Here is a 20379-nt window from a genome sequence, read left to right on the forward strand (position 1 = left end):
GGCGTTACGGGATCGAGCCCCACATCAGGCTCTTCCGCTATGAGCCTGCTTCTTTCTCTCCCGCTCCCCCTGCTTGTGTTCCCTCTCTCGCTGGCTGTCTCTATCTCTGTCGAATAAATAAATAAAATCTTAAAAAAAATAATAATAAAATAAAAGTGAGAACATACAGCCTGAGGTCCCTTCCAACTGCAATATGAAGGTTCTAAACTGATGTAAAAGAATGATAGTCTGACTGTCCTTGCTTAAGGAAAAGGCTCAGCTCATTCTGCAATGATTAGCACTAACTCAAGCCTTTGTTCCTATAAAAACTACTAATAAGCTCAGTATTACACATGACGCTTAAACGACATGGGTTTGAACTACACAGGTCCGCTTAACACAGATTTATTTATTTTTTGATAAATACAGTAAAGTACTATGAATGTATTCTCTCCCTTATGATTTTCTTAACTTTTTCCTCTCTCTAGCTCATCCTACTATAAGAATACAGTATATAACACATGCAACATACAAAACAGATGTTAACTGTTTATGCTATCGCTTAAGGCTTCTGGTAAACAGTAGGCTGTAAGTATTCAAGATTTTGGGGAGTCAAAAGTTATATGCAGATCTTGAAATATGCAAGGAGTTGGTGCCCCTTAGCCCCCACATTGTTCAAAGTTCAAATGTATACTCCAAAAGTGATTTGATGTGGCTAACCAATATATGCACAGTAATCTCAGAACACCATCAAAAACAATGAAAATGGTATGATAAAGTGGTTATCAAAACACTTACAACCAGATCTGAAGTCTTCATTCATCTCGTCAGTTAGAGACATATTTAAAACTTGTTCTTTATTAAAAGATGTATAATATGCAAGGTCAGTGACCCATCTGCCCTCTTCATTTTGATAGACCACACTTTGTGGTAGCTCCGTTTCTAAAAAATTCCAAAAAATATCCAATGACTTTTAAAACAAAAATGATATAATATTCTTAAATAATTTTACTTAGTTGACTTATCTTAGATCAACAGTACTAAAATCTATCCAAAACTAGTTAGAACAAAGAAAATCCATTCCCACAAAAGAAAAGTTCTCTAATGGTGGATAAGCCAGCTATACCCAGTAAAAATCTATAATGGAGAACCAGGGGCAAAAAGAAAAGAAAACTAAGACTTAGAGTAGTACATTTCCACTAGATCTGTGAATAAACATACAATTTCTAATCCACAAAACACAAAATTTTAATATAAAATATTGGGCAAGTTCCACTTAAAAATATACTCTACTCAAAGTATATAAACATTTTATATGTTACTTTTATTTTTTAAAAAAACCTACTTACGCTCTTTACTCTTTTCAATGGACTTGGACCTGTAATATTCACATGTTCGCCTTTCACTAGTTGGTGACCGAAGACTTTCAGTGGAATTAATTTCAACGTCACTAATAGGCTTCAAAGATGCTATGTCCACGTATTTTTTAATGGACACTTTAGGAGTTTCAGTGGCTAAACATGTATCCACGGACAAAACTGTTTCTGAATCAGACGCCAAATGCTTATTTTGATGAAGAGACCCAGCCTCCAGCTTCAAAGGGTCCATTAAGTCAAAATCACCTTTACCAGCATTTGTGTCATGAAAATAAACAGGGTTAAGTTTCGCATTAGTAGCCTGGAAAGTCTTCACTGGAACTTCTTCTCTTGCACTTTCCTTTAAAAATGCATAACAGAGCAGCCATAAGTTTTGTTTTTCATAACTTATCCCAAAACTTTATGGGAAAAAATTATGTAGTAGACATAAATGATTATTATATGAAGCATGAGACTATACAGTATTCACTCTACTCTTTTAGACTATATATGAACCAATTTTAAGCAATATACCAAAACCAAAATTTATAATGTGGCCATTACAAACATTTATCAACAGATTCAGATATCAAAAGTGGGTCCAATATGTTCATTATATTACAGGATGTAAGAAATGTCAGTTTAACTTTTGTAATTACCACTAAAACTCTCTACAAGGATGGCAAGCCCATTAATGTAACCTAACTCATAAAATTAATATGACTAACATCCCTTGAAAACAGATATATTAATACCTTTCAGAATTGATCCCATTTACAATTACACCAAAAAACCATCAGATACCTAGGAATAAACCTAACCAAAGAGGTAAAAGTAAAAGATCTGTACTCTGAAAACTACAGAACACTTATGAAAGGAATTGAAGAGGACACAAAGAAATGGAAAAGCGTTCCATGCTCATGGGCTGGAAGAACAAACGTTGTTAAAATGTCTATACTACCCAATGCAATCTATACACTTAATGCAATCCCTATCAAAATATCACTAGCATTTTTCACAGAGCTAGAACAAACAATCGTAAAATTTATATGGAAGCACAAAAGACCCCAAGTAGCCAAAGCAATCATGAAAAAGAAAAACAAAGCTGGAGGCATCACAATTCCAGACTTCAAGCTACATTACAAAGCTCCAGGCTATATCACAAAATCCAGACAGTATGGTACTGGCACAAAAACAGATGCATAGATCGATGGAACAGAACAGAAAACCCAGAAATGGACCCACAACTATATGGTCAACTAATCTTTGACAAAGGAGGAAAGAATATCCAATGGAAAAAAAACAGTCTCTTCAACAAATGGTGTTGGGAAAACTGGACAGCAACATGCAGAAGAATGAAACTGGACCACTTTCTCACACCATACACAAAAGTAAACCCAAGAGGGATGAAAGACCTGAATGTGAGACAGGAAACCATCAAAATCCTAGAGGAGAACATAGGCAGCAACATCTCCGGCCTCAGTCGCAGCAACTTCTCACTAGACACATTAGGGAAGGGACACAAGGGAAACAAAAGCAAAAATGAACTACTGGGACTTCTTCGAGATAGGAAGCTTCTGCACAACGAGGGAAACAATCAACAAAACTAAAAGGTAGCCTACAAAACGGGAGAAGATATTTGCAAACAACATATCTGATAAAGGGCTAGTATCCAAAATCTATAAAGAACTTATCAAACTCAACTCCCAAAAACCAAATATTCCAGTTAAGAAATGGGCAGAAGACACGAATAGACTTTTTCCCAAAGAAGGCGTCCAGATGGCTAACAGACATGAAAAGATGCTCCACATCACTCATCATCAGGGAAATACAAATCAAAACCCAGATGAGATGCCACCTCACACCTGTCAGAATGGCTAAAATTAACAACACAGGAGACAACAGATGCTGGCAAGGATGCGGAGAAAGGGGAACCCCCCTACACTGTTGGTGGGAATGCAAACTGGTGCAGCCACTCTGGAAAACAGTGTAGAGGTTCCTCAAAAAGTTAAAATAGAGGGGCGCTTGGGTGGCTCAGTCAGTTAAGCCCAACTCTTGATTTCGGCTCAGGCGACGATCTCACAGTTATGGGACTGACCCCGCATCAGGCTCCATCCATGCTCAGTATGGAGTCTGCTTGAGATTCTCTCTTATCCTCTGCCTCTGCCCCCTCCCCACATTCACGCTGTCTCTTAAAATAAATAAAATCTTTGGAAAAAAAGTTAAAAATAGAACTACCCTATAACGCAGCAATTACACTACTAGGTATATACCCAAAGGACTAGGTATATGCCCAAAAATACAGATTCAAAGGTGTACATGCACCCAATGTTTATAGTAGCATTACCAACAACACACAAACTATGGAAAGAGCTCAAGTGTCCATCGACTGATAAATGGATATAGAAGATGTGGTACATATTATTTACACACACACACACACACACACACACACACACACACACAGAGGAATATTACTCAGCCATCAAAAAGAATGAAATCTTGCCATTTGCAATGACATGGATGAAGCTAGAGTATTATGCTAAGTGAAATAAGTCAGAGAAAGACAAATACCATATGATTTCACTCATATGTGGAATTCAGGAAACAAAACAGATGAACATATGAGAACAGGGAAAAAGGGGGGGGGGAAGCAAACCATAAGAGCCTCTTAACGATAGAGAAAAAACAGGGTTGCTGGAGGGAGGTGGTTGGGTGGGTGGGCCAAATGGGTGATGGGTATTAAGGCGGGCACTTATTATGATAAGCACTGGGTGTTATATGAAAGTGATAAATCACTGCATTCTACTCCTGAAACCAATATCGCACTATACGTTAACTAACTAGAATTTAAATACAGACTTGGAAAAGAAACCCAAAATACCTTTTTAGCAGGAGTAAAACAGCATATACTACAGAGGCCCATGAGATGTCCCATAACAACTGCATCAGACATGGCAAATTAAGCCAGCACCTCAAAACCACGCTCTTCAGCATACTTTCCCAATTGGCATTTCTTATTCTTTCCTAGAATAACAACTGCTGAAAAAGGGCCCAAGTGCCTAGAAAACTCTTCTCAGACATTCAGCTACCATCATAATTTCAAGTGCCAATAAAGCCTGTAAGAGTCGTCTTTTCTGTTATAAGATGTATGATGACAAAAACAGCCTTACAGCCAATGATCTTTAAAGTTAAAATACTTTTAAAAGCAGGTAGTTCTACATAAAAGAAAAGATGCTGACTTTGAAAAAAAGTCATTGGTTTAAATCCTAGTGCCAGCATTTATTAACTGAGTGATCTTCCAGTAATGTTATACAGAAAATAAAGCTACATCCTATCTTATATCAAAATAAATCTCAGATGGCTTAAACATTTAAATGCAAAAGTTCTAGGAGAAAATACAGATGAGTAGTTTTATACTCTTTAGTAGATAACATCTATCTGTAACACTCTTGTGGGTTAAAAATGTCCCAGTCTTAACCCCAGGTCCTGTAAATTGTGACCTTATTTGGAAGCAGGGTCTTTGCGGATGTAATTAAGTTAAGGATCATGAAATAGAATCATCCTGGATTTTGAATGGGCCTTTAACCCAATGAGCCATGTCCTTATAAGAGAAAAAAGATTTAGCAGGACACAGAGACACTGAAGATGGAGGCAAATATTCAAATGATACTGACACAAGCTAAGGAAAACCAGGAGCTACCAGATGCTGGAAGAGGGAAGAAAGGAGCCTTTGGAGGGAGCTTAGCCCTTCCAATACCTTGATTTACAACTTTTGGCCTCTAGAGCTGTGAGAATAAATTTTTGCTCTTGCAGGCTACCAAATGTTTGTAATTTGTTCCGGCAGCCCTAGGAAACAAATACAAACAATAAAGCCTAAAATGCATAAGGATTGGGAGAGGGAAGGCCATCTGAAGATACAGGGAGAAAAAGGCCATCTATAAGGCAGAGAGAGAAGGACAAGGAGAAACCAACACTGCTGAAACCTCAATCTGACTTTTCTAGAAGTGTACGAAAATAAATTTCTACTGTTTGGGCCAAGTAAGTAAATAAATAAAATGTGTAAGAATCAAAATACCTCAACATAGAAAGCTTATAAAAACAATAAAATACGAATATTCCAACAGAAAAAAAAGACAAGGAAACAAAGTTATGCCATTTAAAAACAGAACTATTTTTCATATAGAATACTAGCAAACATTAAAAAGAACCAGAGTGAAATAGAGATTAAAAAGAAAAAAAAATAGATAAGATCAATGAAACTCAGAGTTGGTTCTCTGAAAAGATAAACAAAACTGACAAACCTTTAGAGAGGCTTATCAAGATAGAGAGAGAACTCAAATAATATTAGAAATGAAAGAAGAAAAGTTATAACCGACACCAGAAAAATACAAAGGATTGTAAGAGAATACTATGAAAAATTATAACCCAACAAATTGGACAACCTGAAAGAAATGAATGAATTTCTAGAAACATACAATCTTCCAAGACTGAATCAGGAAGAAATGGAAAATCTAAACAGACTGATTACTAGTAACAAATTTATCAGTATTCAAAAACTACCAACAAAGAAAAATCCAGGACCACATGGCTTCACTGTTGATTTCTACCAAACACTTAAAGAAGGGTTAACACCTATTCTTTAAACTGTTTCAAAAAATAGAAGAAGTAATGCTTCCAAATACATTCCACAAGACCAACATTAACTTGACACCAAAATTATAAGCCCATATCCCTGATAAACACAGTTACAAAAATCCTCTAAAATAATTGCAAACCAAATTCAACACCACATTAAAAGGATCATTTACTATGATCAGGTGGGACTTATTCCCAGGTATGTAAGGGTGGTTCAATATCCACACATCAATCAACATAATTACCAAAATGAAGGCTAAAAATCATACGATCATCTCAATAGACACAGAAAAAATATCTGACATAATTCAATATCCATTCATGATAAAAACTCCAAAAGTGGGTTTAGAGGGAACACCTCGACATAATAAAGGCCATGTATGACAAACCCCAACTAAATCATACTCAATGGTGAAAAGCTGAAAGCTTTTCCTCTAAGATCAGGAAAAAAGACAAGGATGTCCACTCTCACCACTTTTATTCAACATAACATTGGAAGTCCTAGCCCAGTAATCAGATAAGAAATGAAATAAAAGGCATCCAAATTTGATAAAAGAAGCAAAACTGTCACTATTTGCACATGACATAATACTATAGATAAAAAACCTTAAGATCCCACCAAAAACTATTAAACTGAGTAAAGTTGCAGATACAAAATTAATATACAGAAATCTGTTGTATTTCTGTACACTAATAACAAAGTATCAAAAAAAGAAATTTTTTTAAATCCTATTTACAATATCATAAAAAAGAATAAAATACCTAGGAATAAATTTAACCAAGGACGTAAGAGCTCTATACTTTGAAAATTACAAGACACCAGTGAAAGAAACTGAAAACGACCCAAAAAAATAGAAAGATAAAACCATGTTCATGGATTGGGAAAATACTGTTAAAATTTCCATACTACCCAAAGCAATCCACAGATTTAATGCAAGACCTATTAAAATACTAATAATAATTTTCACAGAACTAGAACAAACAATCCTAAAATCCATTTGGAACCACAAAAGACTCCAAAGAGCCAAAGCAATCTTGAGAAAGAACAAAGCTGGAGGTATCACCATCCCAGATTTCACACTTTACTACAAACAACAGTAATCAGAACAGTTATGGGGTGCCTGGCTGTCTGAATAGGTAGAGCATGCAACTCTTGATCTTGGGGTTCTGAGTTCAAGCCCCACCTTAGGTGTCGAGAATACCCAAAAATAAAATCATTAAAAAAAAAAAACCTGTTATGATACTGACACAGAGATCAATGGAACAGAATAGAAAGTCCAGAAATAACCCACACTTATATGTTCAATTAATCTATGACAAAAGAGGCAAGAATATACAATAGGGAAAAATAATCTCTTCAACAGTGTTAGAAAAACCTGACAGGTACATGCCAAAGAATGAAACCGGATCACTTTCTTTCACCATATACAAAAATAAACTAAAAATGAATTTAAGTCCGAAATGTAAGTCCTGAAACCGTAAGACTCCTAGAAGAAAACATAAGCCATAATCTCTTACACTTTAGCCTTAGCAATATTCTTCTGCATCTGTCTGCTCAGGCAAAAGAAACAAAAGCAAAAGTAAACAATGGGGACCACATGAAACTAAACAGCTTTGGCACAGTGAAGGAAACCGTCAACAAAATGAAAAAGTAATCTACTGAATAAGTGAAGGTATAAATAAGTCATATATCCAATAAGGGGTTAATATCCAAAATATATAAAGAACTCATAAAACTCAACAGTAAAAAAATCTCAAACAATCCAATTAAAAAAAGGGAAGAAGACATGAACAGACATTTCTCCAAAGAAGATCTACAGATGACCAACAGACACATGAAAAAATGCTCAACATCAATCATCAGGGAAATGAAATCAAAACCACAATGAGACATCACCTCATACCTGTCAGAATGGCTAAAATAAAAAACACAAGAAACAAGTGTTGATGAGGATGTGGAAGAAAGGGAACGTTTGGGCACTGTAGGTGGGAATGTAAATTGGTGTAGCCTCTATGGAAAACAGTATGAAAGTTCCTCAAAAAATCAAAAACAGGGGTGCCTGGGTGGCTCAGTCAGTTAAGCTTCTGCCTTCGGCTCAGGTCATGATCCCAGGGTCCTAGGATCAGAGCCCTGTGTCAGGCTCTCTGCTCAGTGGGGAGTCTGCTTCTCCCTCTGCCTACAGCTCTGCCTGCCTGTACTCTCTTTCTCTGTGTCAAATAAATAAATAAAACCTTAAAAAAAAAAATCAAAAACAGAAAGCCATATGATCCAGTCATTCCACTGCTGGGTATTTATACCAAAAAAATTAAAATACTAATTCAAAAAGATATATGCACCCTCCAGGTTTATTATTGTATTATTTACAATAGCCAAGATACGGAAGCACTCAAGTGTCCATCAACAGATGGATAATGAAGATGTGGTGTACACACTTACACACACACACAGAATATTACTCAGCTGTAGAAAAGAAAGATTTTGCCATTTGTGACGATATGGATCGACCTAGAGCCACTGTGCTAAATAAAATAAGTCAGACAGAAAGAGACAAATATGATTTCACTTCTTTGTGGAATCTAAAAAACAAAACAAATGAACAAAACAGAAACAGACTCATAAATACGGAGAACAAACTGGTTGTTGTCAGAGGGGAAGAGGGTAAAGGGATGATGGGTAAAACAGGTGAAGGGGCTTCCAGTTATAAAAAGTAACCGGGATAAAAAGTACTGCACAGGGAATACAGTCAATAATCTCGTAATAACTTTGTGTGGTGACAGATGGTAACTACACTTACCAAGGTGAGCCTATCATGACATATATAATTGTCAAATTACTATGTTGTACACCTGAGATCAATATAATCTTGTATGTCTATATACTTCAATTTAAAAATAAAGAAAAAAATAAATGTCAGAATGTTGGAAACTAGCTGTCTTCCCAGTGAAACTATTTAAAAGTCTTGAATAAAGAATAAAGCCAGGTGATAGTCTGCAGAAACACTGCACTATCTGATGAAATGCATCTGAACGCTTTATGTGCTTGACTGAGGAACCAGTGGGGCAAAGCTAGCATCAGTGGGATTAAGACTGAAAGCCTCTATGTCAGAATCCTACCCAGGCTGAATGATAAGGCACCAATACCAGGCCTCAACAACCATCCTGTCAAACCACACACATGCACTGTTGGTGGGAAACCCGGTATTAAACCATTTCGTACGTGACCTGCTTCTGATTTGGGGTTCCCTCCATAGCAGAGCAGCTCCCTTGCTGTGCTCTAATAATAATAAATAATACAAAGACAAATGCAGCTGCTTTGACAGTTTTTAAACCTAAACACAAAATAGGTTTTTGTTTATATTTTGAGTGTTAACACTCCTAGCAAAACTTGAGTTAGGAAATGTGAGAAAAAAGGAAAAAAATAAAAGCAACCCAAAGTTCTCTTAGGAGGTGGGGTTTTGAAAGGAGATAAGGAAATTATTTGAAAGTCCCATCTTATTGGCATATAAAAGAAACAAAGAGGCAACAAAATGCCCTAATGGGAACATGTTGATGTCATCTCAATTAATGGCTGAAAAATATGGCTGAGAATGAATTAAGGAAGAGAAAAAAATGCCCTCCAGATAATGAAAAAACAGCATTCCTCATTGAATCTAACCATTGATTTTAAGATTTGCCATTACTGTATGTGCCACTAAGAAAGAAAACACTAAACTATGACATATCAGTAACTCTAAGACACATATTGATTTCCGAAGCGTTAAAATATGAAAAATGTGTATCTTATATTAATGAAAAAAATCAAAGAACTTCCAAATGGTGGAAAAATGGGAGGGAGAGAAGGGGAGAGCAGGGATAAACGGTACAATAAAAATTTTGAAAATGATAAACAATGTAAATATTAAATGAAGTAAATACAAAAATGAAATCAAGAATATTAATCATTACACTAAGTATCAAAGGATTAATTAGTTCATCAAAAAACAGACTACCAGATTACATTAAAAAGTAAAACCTAGGGGCACCTGGGTGGCTCAGTATGTTGAATATCCAACTCGATTTTGGCTCAGGTCATGATCTCAAGGTCATGAGACTGAGACCCACATCAGGCTCCACACTCATGTACAATCTGCTTGTCCCTCTCCCTCCCCCTTTGTTCCTCCCACCCACCCCCAACCCCCTGCCACCTCATGCACACACATGCACACACGCTCAAATAAATCAAATCTTAAAAAAAAAAGTAAAACCTAGCTACATGCTCTGTTTATTAGAAACCCTGTAAACAAACGATAAAGACAAACATAAATGGGATGGAAAAGAAGATACCAAGTATACACAAAATACAGAAAAGGCAAGGGTATCAATATTAATATACAAAGGAGAATTTAAGGTTAGAAGCACTGGACAGGATAAAAAAAAAGGGCAGTATTACTAATAAGGTACTATTCTTAGTGAGGTTATAAATCTATAATCTTATATGTAGTAAACACAGCAGAGAAATATATAAAGAAAAAAATTGGAGGTGTAAAAATAATTTGGTAAAAATTCAATTAAAATTGGAGACTTTGACTTATCTTTTCTGGAATTGATACATCTAGTACAAAAAAATCCAAGTGATCATATGGGGTGCCTGGGTGGCTCAGTCGGTTAAGCGGTCAACTCTTGGTTTTAGCTCAGGTCATGGTCTTGGGGTGGTGGGATCAAGCCCCACAACCGGCTCCATGCCCAGCAGGGAGTCTGCTTCAGGATTCTTTCTCTCCCTTTGCCCCTCCCCCTGCATGCACGCACGTGCACTCTCTCTCTAAAATAAATAAATAATCTTAAAAATAAAAGTGATCATAGAGAAATTGAATAATGTAAATAGCTAATAGCTTCTTAAAACTAAACATTCCTCAAAAAAGCACATTTAGTTTTCATTTTTCTTATGTCCATGAAACACATATATAAATATGCACTTTTACCCAAAACATTTAGAAGGGTGAATTGTTCAGACCAAACTTTATAAGCCTCTAAAGTTAGAAATAAAAAATAAAGTAACAAGTAATATCAGAAAAGATGGCAGAGGAGAAAACACCAGGAATCTGTCTTTCCACCTAGACAAGCATTATACTGTACTTGCAAAAACGTCTGCAGTAACTATTTTGGAACTCTAGAATCTATTTGAACAGTTACAGCTACCAGAGAAAAGCTTACCTAGTAAACTGCAAATAATGTCAGTCACTCAGGCTTCAGAATGATCATGGCTACCCACCCTGAACCCCAAGGCAGACAACTGTGTGGAGGGCAACCCTGTTTTTAGTATGGTTTGCTGGAGCCAGAGAACCAATAAGGATTTTGTCTCCAATTACCAGGTTTCTGTCTTCTGACTGCAGACTGGTGCTTCTGACTGCACAGCTGCAGGCACAGAAGCTGGTCACCAGTGATTCAACCCCAACAGCTAAAATGAACACCACCATACTGAAAGGAGTCACACCTATTTCTTTAAATATTCAAAAACAACCATGTATAGAGAAAATTAAGAGAGGTGCTGTATGTGCCCAGGAAAAAAAAACAGGCTCAGAAAGGACCTGTAAAACTTGAACTTTCACCATATGCTCATCCCTGTACAGACATACTCCAAAAATTAAACGAAGAGCAAACCCTAGAGGAAAGGGAGAATGTGATTTCCAAAGTTATCACATAAGATTCAAATATCAAGTTTGCAACAAAAAAAATCACAAGGCATACAAAGAAACAAGAAAGCGTGATCCATTCAAAGGAAAAAAATAAATCAACAGAGAACATACATGAGAAAACTCATATATCAGACTTACTAGACAAAGACTTTAAAAACAACGGTTTTAAAGAAGCTCAAAGAGCTAAAGGAAGATGTGGACAAGCAAGAAAATGATCAATGCACAATATGCATAACAAGAAAGAGATCATTTTTAAAAACAGCCAAACAGAAATTCTGGAACTGAGAGGTACAATAACTGCAGTGAAAAATTCACTAGAGGGGTTTGCAAACAGATGTGCACAAGCAGGATAAAGCTACAGCAAATATGAAGATAGGACAATTGAAATTACAAAGCTTCAGAAAAAATGAACAGAGTCTAAGGAACCTGTGGAATATCATCAACACTTGAGGACCAACAACACTTTCTGCAAAACACAGGAGAGGAAAAAGGGAACAAAACTATGGCTATAATAAGCAATGCAAGCAATCCACAGGACAGTATTTCTAATAATACTAATGTATTCCTCGTATGATTCCCTTAATAATTTTTTCTTTAACTTACTTTATTGTAAAAATATAGTATATAACATATATAACATACAAAATATTTGTTCATCACTCCTTATGTTATCAATAAGGCTTCCAGTCAAGAGTATTAGGGTTAGGGTTAGGGTTAGGGGTTAGGGTTAGGGTTAGGGTTATTAGTGGTTAAATTTTGGGAACTCAAAAGTAGTAGCTTCTGTGTCTGAGCTCCTTGGATGTCATTAAGGAAAATGGGTGGCTAACCACACCAAAAAGAGGACAGACTATTGTCACCTCATGGTAACACAAAACATATGACCATATGATATGGGAAAAATAAGACACCTCATGAAATAATGTAACATACTTTATGGCTGACGCACAGGTAGGAAATTCCCCCCATCTAAGCTACAAAGCTTTAATGGAAGTGCTCATTCCACACTGCCTAGAACCTCAGCAGCCAGAGGCCACTCTCACCATCTCTCCACACGCGATGCCCTCCTTCAACTACAGCTGAAGGCTTCAGGCCTTTGCATTCACAGGGCCTGAATGCTCCTTTAGAACCTGGCTATCTTATGATTAAATCCTTTTTTAGAAGATGGACAAGAAATGAATCATCAGAAACTGTGTTTTTACTTAGAAAGACTCAAAAAGCCTTTAGAATGTAACTCAATCAGAATTTGGAGACTTCCTTCAATAAGTATGATGAGATTCAACAACCAGGATCCTGCCTTATTTTATAGTTATCCAAGTATTTCTTTTATTTTCCTACTATGTTTCATGAAGGAAGATTTATCCTTGTATGACCTGCAATACCAAGCACCATACCTAACACGAAGATGTAACCAATGACTCTTTTTGTTAAAATGGCCTGACCAAGATGCCAAGCAACTGGTGAGTATTCAACATTAAAACTATTGTTTTTTAATAACAAATAATTGCTAATTAGAAAAATAATCATTATAATAGAACAAAGTCCTTAGCCTAAAATTAAATGGTCATGGATAGACAGATTTATAAAATTTATCAATACCACATTTCAACAAAATCAAGATTAATAGATGCTGTCTCCCTTTTCTCATTGGCTACCTCTAATCAGCTGAGGGCTGGATTTTTAACTAGATATATTAGAATTATAACTCCATACTGTCAGATGACTATGCATATGACCAAGCGGCCATAGCAGCGTCTTAGAAGGAAAAACCCATCGACTCTGAACACTTGTTCTGGTTACCTGAGGCAAGGGCTCTGTACTGTATTTGCACATAACTGGTTCTTTGGATGAGTAAGAAATTCTTGAAGCTGCTGACTAGGCAACTTCTGGATAAGTGAAATATTCCTATATATAAGAAAGTATTATACTGCTGGGGCGCCTGGGTAGCGCAGTCGTTAAAGCGTCCGCCTTCGGCTCAGGGCGTGATCCCGGCGTACCGGGATCGAGTCCCACATCGGGCTCCTCCGCTATGAGCCTGCTTCTTCCTCTCCCTCTCCCCTGCTGTGTTCCCTCTCTCGCTGGCTGTCTCTCTGTCACATAAATAAATAAAAATCTTTAAAAAAAAAAAAAGAAAGAAAGTATTATACTGTAGATTACAATCATTGTAATAAGAATTCAGAAAAATAAATGTAGTCTAGAGTTACTGAAAAGCAACCAAGGACTTCATGAAAGATTGGAAAGATGACCATAATCTGGATTAGGGAAGAAAGGGAGAAAACAAAATAGGAACAGGAATTTGTAGAAGAAACATACAAGAGAAAAAGAATAACATGGGGCCAGATTATAAAGTATTTTAAAGATTATTAATTTGAAACATGGAGGCATAGAAAATATTTATATGTATTATATACATTAAAAGCCATTATAACAAGATTAACCTGGTGTTGACAAATATAATGGGATGGCACAATAAATCAGACATGAGGTAGAAAGCATCTTCAACTTGAGTAGTGGTAAAGGAAATAAACAGGAAACAATAAACCTAAGACACAGTCCTGAGAACGTACTGAAAGAAATTAGGTTTTCTTAGCTTCACTGCCTTTATTTTTTTTTTTTTAAAGATTTTTTATTTATTTATTTGACAGAGATAGAGACAGCCAGTGAGAGAGGGAACACAAGCAGGGGGAGTGGGAGAGGAAGAAGCAGGCTCATAGAGGAGGAGCCTGACGTGGGGCTCGAACCCGGAACGCCGGGATCACGTGCTGAGCCGAAGGCAGACGCTTTAACCGCTGTGCCACCCAGGCGCCCCAGCTTCATTGCCTTTAAAATGACAATCCCATCATCACTTAATGCCTTAATCACTCAAAGGATTACCATAACGATAAGTAACTGTCTCTATATATACTAACACATATTCCCTCTAAATTAAAAATCATCATACAATCCTGAGGCATACATTACTTTTAAAAAGGGGACAAAGAATTGGTAAGAGTCAGAAATGACTACCAAGATTCGAGTGTAGGAGTAATGGGTTGCTATTAACAAACAGAAAACAATAAATGGAAAACAAACATGCTTGAGCAGGGTTAAAGATGAACAGTTTGCTTTTTTATTTAATGTTTTGTTTCCAAACTGAAAAACTTTTCAAATGAATGATCTAACTGCAAGTCAAAAATATTTAAATTTAAGAAAATGTATATAATTATATATTTAATATAATCTTAGTGATTTCAAAGATACATACCAACACACACATAAAACATTATCAGTAGGGAAATTTTTAAATATTTTTTCTATATTTTCCAGAAATCAAAAGTTGTTACTTTGAAAAAAAACTGATACCATTCAAAAGGCTTTTTATCCTTTTCATAGAAAATTTGAAGAAAATGCATATAAACTTACTCTGCCATGATGTGGGACAATACCCTTCAAACTGTCTGCCCTTTCTTTCTCTTGTTCAATTCTCTGAGTACTAGAAGAAAATGATAATACACCATCTACACGCCTTCTACTATCTCCAGTATCTATAAAATTACCTGAAATACAAGAAAAAAATTAAGAGAGCAATGCCAAAGTCTCAGTAATCTAATAACTGCTTCTTGCTATTCAAATTATTTTATGTAAACTTAGTCATTAACAATCGTATGACAAATACAGCAGTTTGCATACAAGAAAAAGTAACCATCAGTAAGAGACAACAGGAAATGTGACAAACTGAGACCACAAAGAGAATTCATTTTTAATTCTCAAATGTCTGAATAAAACACACTCATTTGTAATAAGCAATGCAAGCAATACACACTATAGTATTTTTAATAATACTAATGTATTCTTTTGAAAAGTTTTAGACTGTTTAAAAATTTGAAGGAATTCAACAGTTAATACAGGATACGTTACACCAAAGAAATGAATTATTTGGAAAAAAGGCAAAGTCAAACAGAATTTAAGAACAATGGTATTAAGGAGGGCACGTGTTGTAATGAGCACCGGGTGTTATTACACAACTAACGAATCATGGAACACTACATCAAAAACTAATGATGTACTGTATGGTGGCCAACTTAACATAATAAAAAAATGTAAAATAAAACTTAAAAAAAATAAGAACAATGGAGTCATATTTCAATACTTACTGGTCCCAGGCAGACAAACAACATTGCCTACTCCAGACTCTTTGTGGGTTGTTTCAGAATTTCCTGAAGAGTGCGAGCCATGGGAAATCAGAGAGCTGTTATTTTCTGATTGAGATTTATAGCTACCGTTTTCATTTGCCTGTTGAAAAAATCTTAGCTGTATTAATTTTTTAAATTAAAACCAAACATTTTTAGGGGAAAAACATGAGAAGCAGAGAATGACTTCTTGACAGAAGGATGCCAGGTTATTAATGTAGAAGGAAATGGAAATATCACCATTATAATCACCACAGGAATAATTGTTTCTAGGAGGCCTCAGCAATGATACTAAATCCAGTTTGTGAAAGGTTCTTGGGGAATAGGAAGTTCACCTGGCTTCAGTGCATCATTCCCCAGATTACTTATTGATAACAAAAGAGAAAAGAAAGGCACCTACACAAGGAGACATCTAGCCAACATCACATTAACCAAGATTATCAAACACAACATCACGTGTTGTGGGACCAACAGACTTCTATGTCTCCCGATGTGATACATGGAGAAGCAACATCATCCTTATGTTTAATCTTAACCTGTTCATGATAAACATGCTTACTTTGTTTTTTTTTTTTTTTTAAAGATTTTATTTATTTATTTGACCGAGATAGAGACAGCCAGCGAGAGAGGGAACACAAGCAGGGGGAGTGGGAGAGGAAGAAGCAGGCTCATAGTGTAAGAGCCTGATGTGGGGCTCGATCCCAGAACGCCGGGATCACGCCCTGAGCTGAAGGCAGACGCTTAATGAGCTGAAGGCAGACGCTTAACCGCTGTGCCACCCAGGCGCCCCAAACATGCTTACTTTGAATTCTTGCCAAAATCTTTAATCAGAAGGGGAAAAAAGCAATCAGATATAACTAGCTTATGGGTCATTTTATAAAAACTTCAATGACATGGAAGAACTACTCCGAAGTGAAATACTAAAGAGATATGACAACCAGAAGCAACTGTAATCCTTCATTAAATCCTAGATCAAAAACAATAAAAGTAAAGGACATTCTGGAGACAACTGGGTAAATGTGAATATGGACTATATATTCATTTACATTACTGTATCAAAGTTAGATAATAGAATTGAGATTATGCAGGAAACATCTTTATTCACAGGAGAAAATATCAAAGTATTAGGGTGGCATGTCAAAATAACTGCAAATTCCTCTTAAATGATACAGGAAAAAAGTATTCACAGAGGGACAAAAAAAACATAAAGATGGCCAAATGTTAACAACTGGTTCATTTGGATGAGGGGCATACCCATGTTCACTGTGACATTCTTCAATTTTTCTGCAGAGAAAGGAAAAGTAAGAAGCAGCAAGAAAGGATGGGTAAGGTATTTCTCATCACTTTCCATCTGGAAAAACAGAGATCAAAGAAAGCCAAAAGCTTACGTTTTATGGTAATATCTAATGAGACCAGTAATAGTTTTCTTTTTCTTTTTCTTTTTTTTTTTTAAAGATTTTATTTATTTATCTATGTGACAGAGAGACAGCCAGCAAGAGAGGGAACACAAGCAGGGGGAGTGGGAGAGGAAGAAGCAGGCTCCCAGCGGAGGAGCCTGATGTGGGGCTCGATCCCAGAAGGCCGGGATCACGCCCTGAGCCGAAGGCAGACGCTTAACCGCTGTGCCACCCAGGCGCCCCCAGTAATAGTTTTCTAAAGTCAAATTTCTGGAAAACCGTAAGATTGGAACATACCTGACACGGATCACTTGTAGGTAATTTAAAATCTTTTTCTGGATGTTCCTGTTCTAGGTCTTCATATATCATTCCTGGAATAGCCAGTTGCTCAAAGTAAGCCTCCAAATGTTCATCATAAAACTCTTCATCATCAATATCGTCATCTATTGGTAAAATGGGGAAAAAAAAAAAGGAAACATTTTAAAGTACTAACTGAACTATAAATAATATTTAATCAAAAAGGCTGATAAAGACTTCTGAGGAAGAAGGCAGAGTAGGAGGTCCCTAAGCTCACCTCGTTATACAGATACAACTAGATAACACCCACGTAAAGCGTGAATAACCCAGAAAAGGATCCAAAGACTGACAGAACAAACACTCCACAGCTAACTGTAAAGAAGAGGCCACATCAAAGAGGACAGGAAGGGCAGAGACATGGTCAGGAACTAAATGAACCCATGGGATAGTCTTCAAAAGGGTGCACTCCAAGGGTGCAGAGAGGGGAGAGAAACAGACCCTCACACCAGGTACCCTACGCATGGGGGAAGAACAACCCGCCATGACATTTGGCTTTGAAAACCACAGGGGCCAAATTTCACAAGTTCTTTCAATCGACTGGGGCATACCACCTGGAACTTTAAAAATCAGTGGGCTTGACTCCGGCAGAGCCGAGAGGGCAAGAGGAAACTGAGTCCCTGTCTTTAAAAAGACAGCACAACAAACAGCCCTGCAGAGATACAACATAGAAGCAACAGTCTGAAAACCACCTAGGGTATGCAAGAGGGAGTTTGTTGACTAATTTCGGTGCACATGCTGGAGGAGCAGGGATCTTTGGGAGACTTTAGGAACAAAGGAGCTGGTAGGCACCGTTTCCCTTCCCTACTCCCCAGCCTGGATACACAAACACCTGTGGGGACCAGTGGGGCAAAGACACTAGGTAACTTGCTAACAGTGCACCCTGCCCCACGTTCTCCTGCAGACACACCCCTTCCAATACAGTCTTGGCCAGAGCCCATCCAGAGTAGTGCCACAAGCCTGGCAGTATGCAAGCAGCCCTGACAAGGGCCAGCACCACTCCCAAGTGACTTCTGCCCCAGGGAGAGAGAAAGACAACCACACACATGTCAAGACTGTGGTCCCAGCAGTAGGCTGAAGACAGCTAATCTGACTGCAGGCCCCACCAACCAATGAATGCTTCTCAGGGGACAACACAGGGAAAGCACCTTGCAGTTTGGTGCTACCACAGCTCTGGCAAACACCTGGTCTGACTCAACTCAAGCCCAAGGCAGCCCCAGACTGCCCCATTACAACACAGGGACCAAACCCTGACCATAACAAAAAGAAACTCTGCAGATGACTGCACTGAAGGCAAAGTGGCTCAGCCACAACATCAGGGCACATGCAACACACACAGGAGACACCCCATAAGCACCAGATTCTGGTAAACAGGGGAAACTGCACTGGAGGGCACTACAGGACCTCTTCTTCGTAAGGCAGCTACTTTCAACAGCAGGAGATGTAGCTGACTGTCGAACCACATAGAAACAGACACAGAGAGTTAGACAAAATAAAGACAGAGGAATATGTCCCAAATGAAAGAACTGGACAAAAATCAAAGCAACAGACCTCAGATAAATAATATTCCTATAGAGAATTTAAAGTAATGGTCATAAAGATATGCACTGACTAAAGAGTAGAGGACATCAATGAAACCCTTAACAAGGAAATAGAAAACAAAAAAGAACCAAAGTTGAACAATTTAATAACTAAAATAAAAAATACACAGAATAAATAGATGGACTAAGTAGACTAGATAAAGCAGAGATATGGATGAGCAACCTGGAAGACAGAATAATGGGAAAAAATCAAGCTGAACATAAGAGAGAAAAAATAATAACAAAAAAGAGAAAATAGACTTAGGGAACACCATCAAATTTATTACATTCACATTATAGGGATCCCAGAAGGAGAAAAGAGAGAGAAGGGGGCAGAATATTTATTTGAAGACACAATAGCTGCAAACATCCTGAATCTGGGGAAGGAAACAGAAATCCAGAACTAGAAGACACAGAGAGCCCCCCCCCCCCAAATCAACCCCAGGAGGTCCACCAAGACACAGCAATTAAAATGGCAAAAAATAGAGATAAAGAAAGAATTCTAAAAGCAGCAAGAGAGTTAGGGAGCCTGGTTGGCTCAGTCAGTTAAGTATCCAACTCTTGATCTCAGCCCAGGTCTTGATCTCAGGGTTGTGAGTTGAAGCCCCACGTTGGGCTCCATGCCTTAAATAGATAAAAATAAATAAAAGCAGCAAGAAAACAGTTACATGCAAGGGAATCACCATAAAGCTATCAGCAGATTTTTCAGCAGAAGTTTGCAAGTCAGAGGGACTGGGATGATATATTCAATGGGCTGAAAGAAAAAAACATGCAGCCAAGAATACTCTATCCGGCAAGGCTATCATTCAGAATAAAGAGAAAGATAAAGAGTTTCCCAGACAAACAAAACTTAAAAGGACATCAAGACCACTAAACCAGCCCTAAAAGAAATGTTAAAAGGGAGTTCTTTAACTGGAAAGACCATAAGTAGGAGTATGGAAAATAAAAAGCACAAAAGCAGTAAAAATAAGTATATCTAGAAGAATTAGTCAAGGGATTCACAAAATAAAAGGATGTAAAGCATGAAACATACCTAAAACATACACATATACCTAAAACGTGGAGGGGAGAGAAGTAAAGAACGGGTTGAAACTTAAGCGACCATCAAATTAATAGACTGCTATAAGCAGAAGATGTTACATACAAACCTAATGATCAGCACAAATCAAAACTCAGTAATAGATAAAGACATAATAAAAAGAAAGGAATCCAGTACATCACTAAAGACTGCCACCCAA

At 37.2% G+C, this 20379-nt stretch overlaps 1 protein-coding gene across 1 annotated transcript in view; it reads right to left on the reverse strand.

The window, feature by feature from the left end:
- CEP192 (centrosomal protein 192) overlaps positions 1–20379 on the reverse strand; it is a 137062-nt gene that overhangs the window by 80884 nt on the left and 35799 nt on the right. Inside the window, exons 8-12 of the mRNA XM_040619614.1 lie at positions 17505–17650; positions 15775–15913; positions 15044–15177; positions 1329–1695; positions 778–921 (exon numbers count right to left, since the gene is read on the reverse strand). Coding sequence (XP_040475548.1) covers positions 778–921; positions 1329–1695; positions 15044–15177; positions 15775–15913; positions 17505–17650 — 930 coding nt within the window. The remainder of the gene's footprint in view (positions 1–777; positions 922–1328; positions 1696–15043; positions 15178–15774; positions 15914–17504; positions 17651–20379) is intronic.

The sequence above is a fragment of the Ursus maritimus genome, unplaced genomic scaffold, assembly GCF_017311325.1.
Source record: "Ursus maritimus isolate PB19 unplaced genomic scaffold, ASM1731132v1 scaffold_33, whole genome shotgun sequence".
Classification (NCBI taxonomy): Eukaryota; Metazoa; Chordata; class Mammalia; order Carnivora; family Ursidae; genus Ursus; species Ursus maritimus.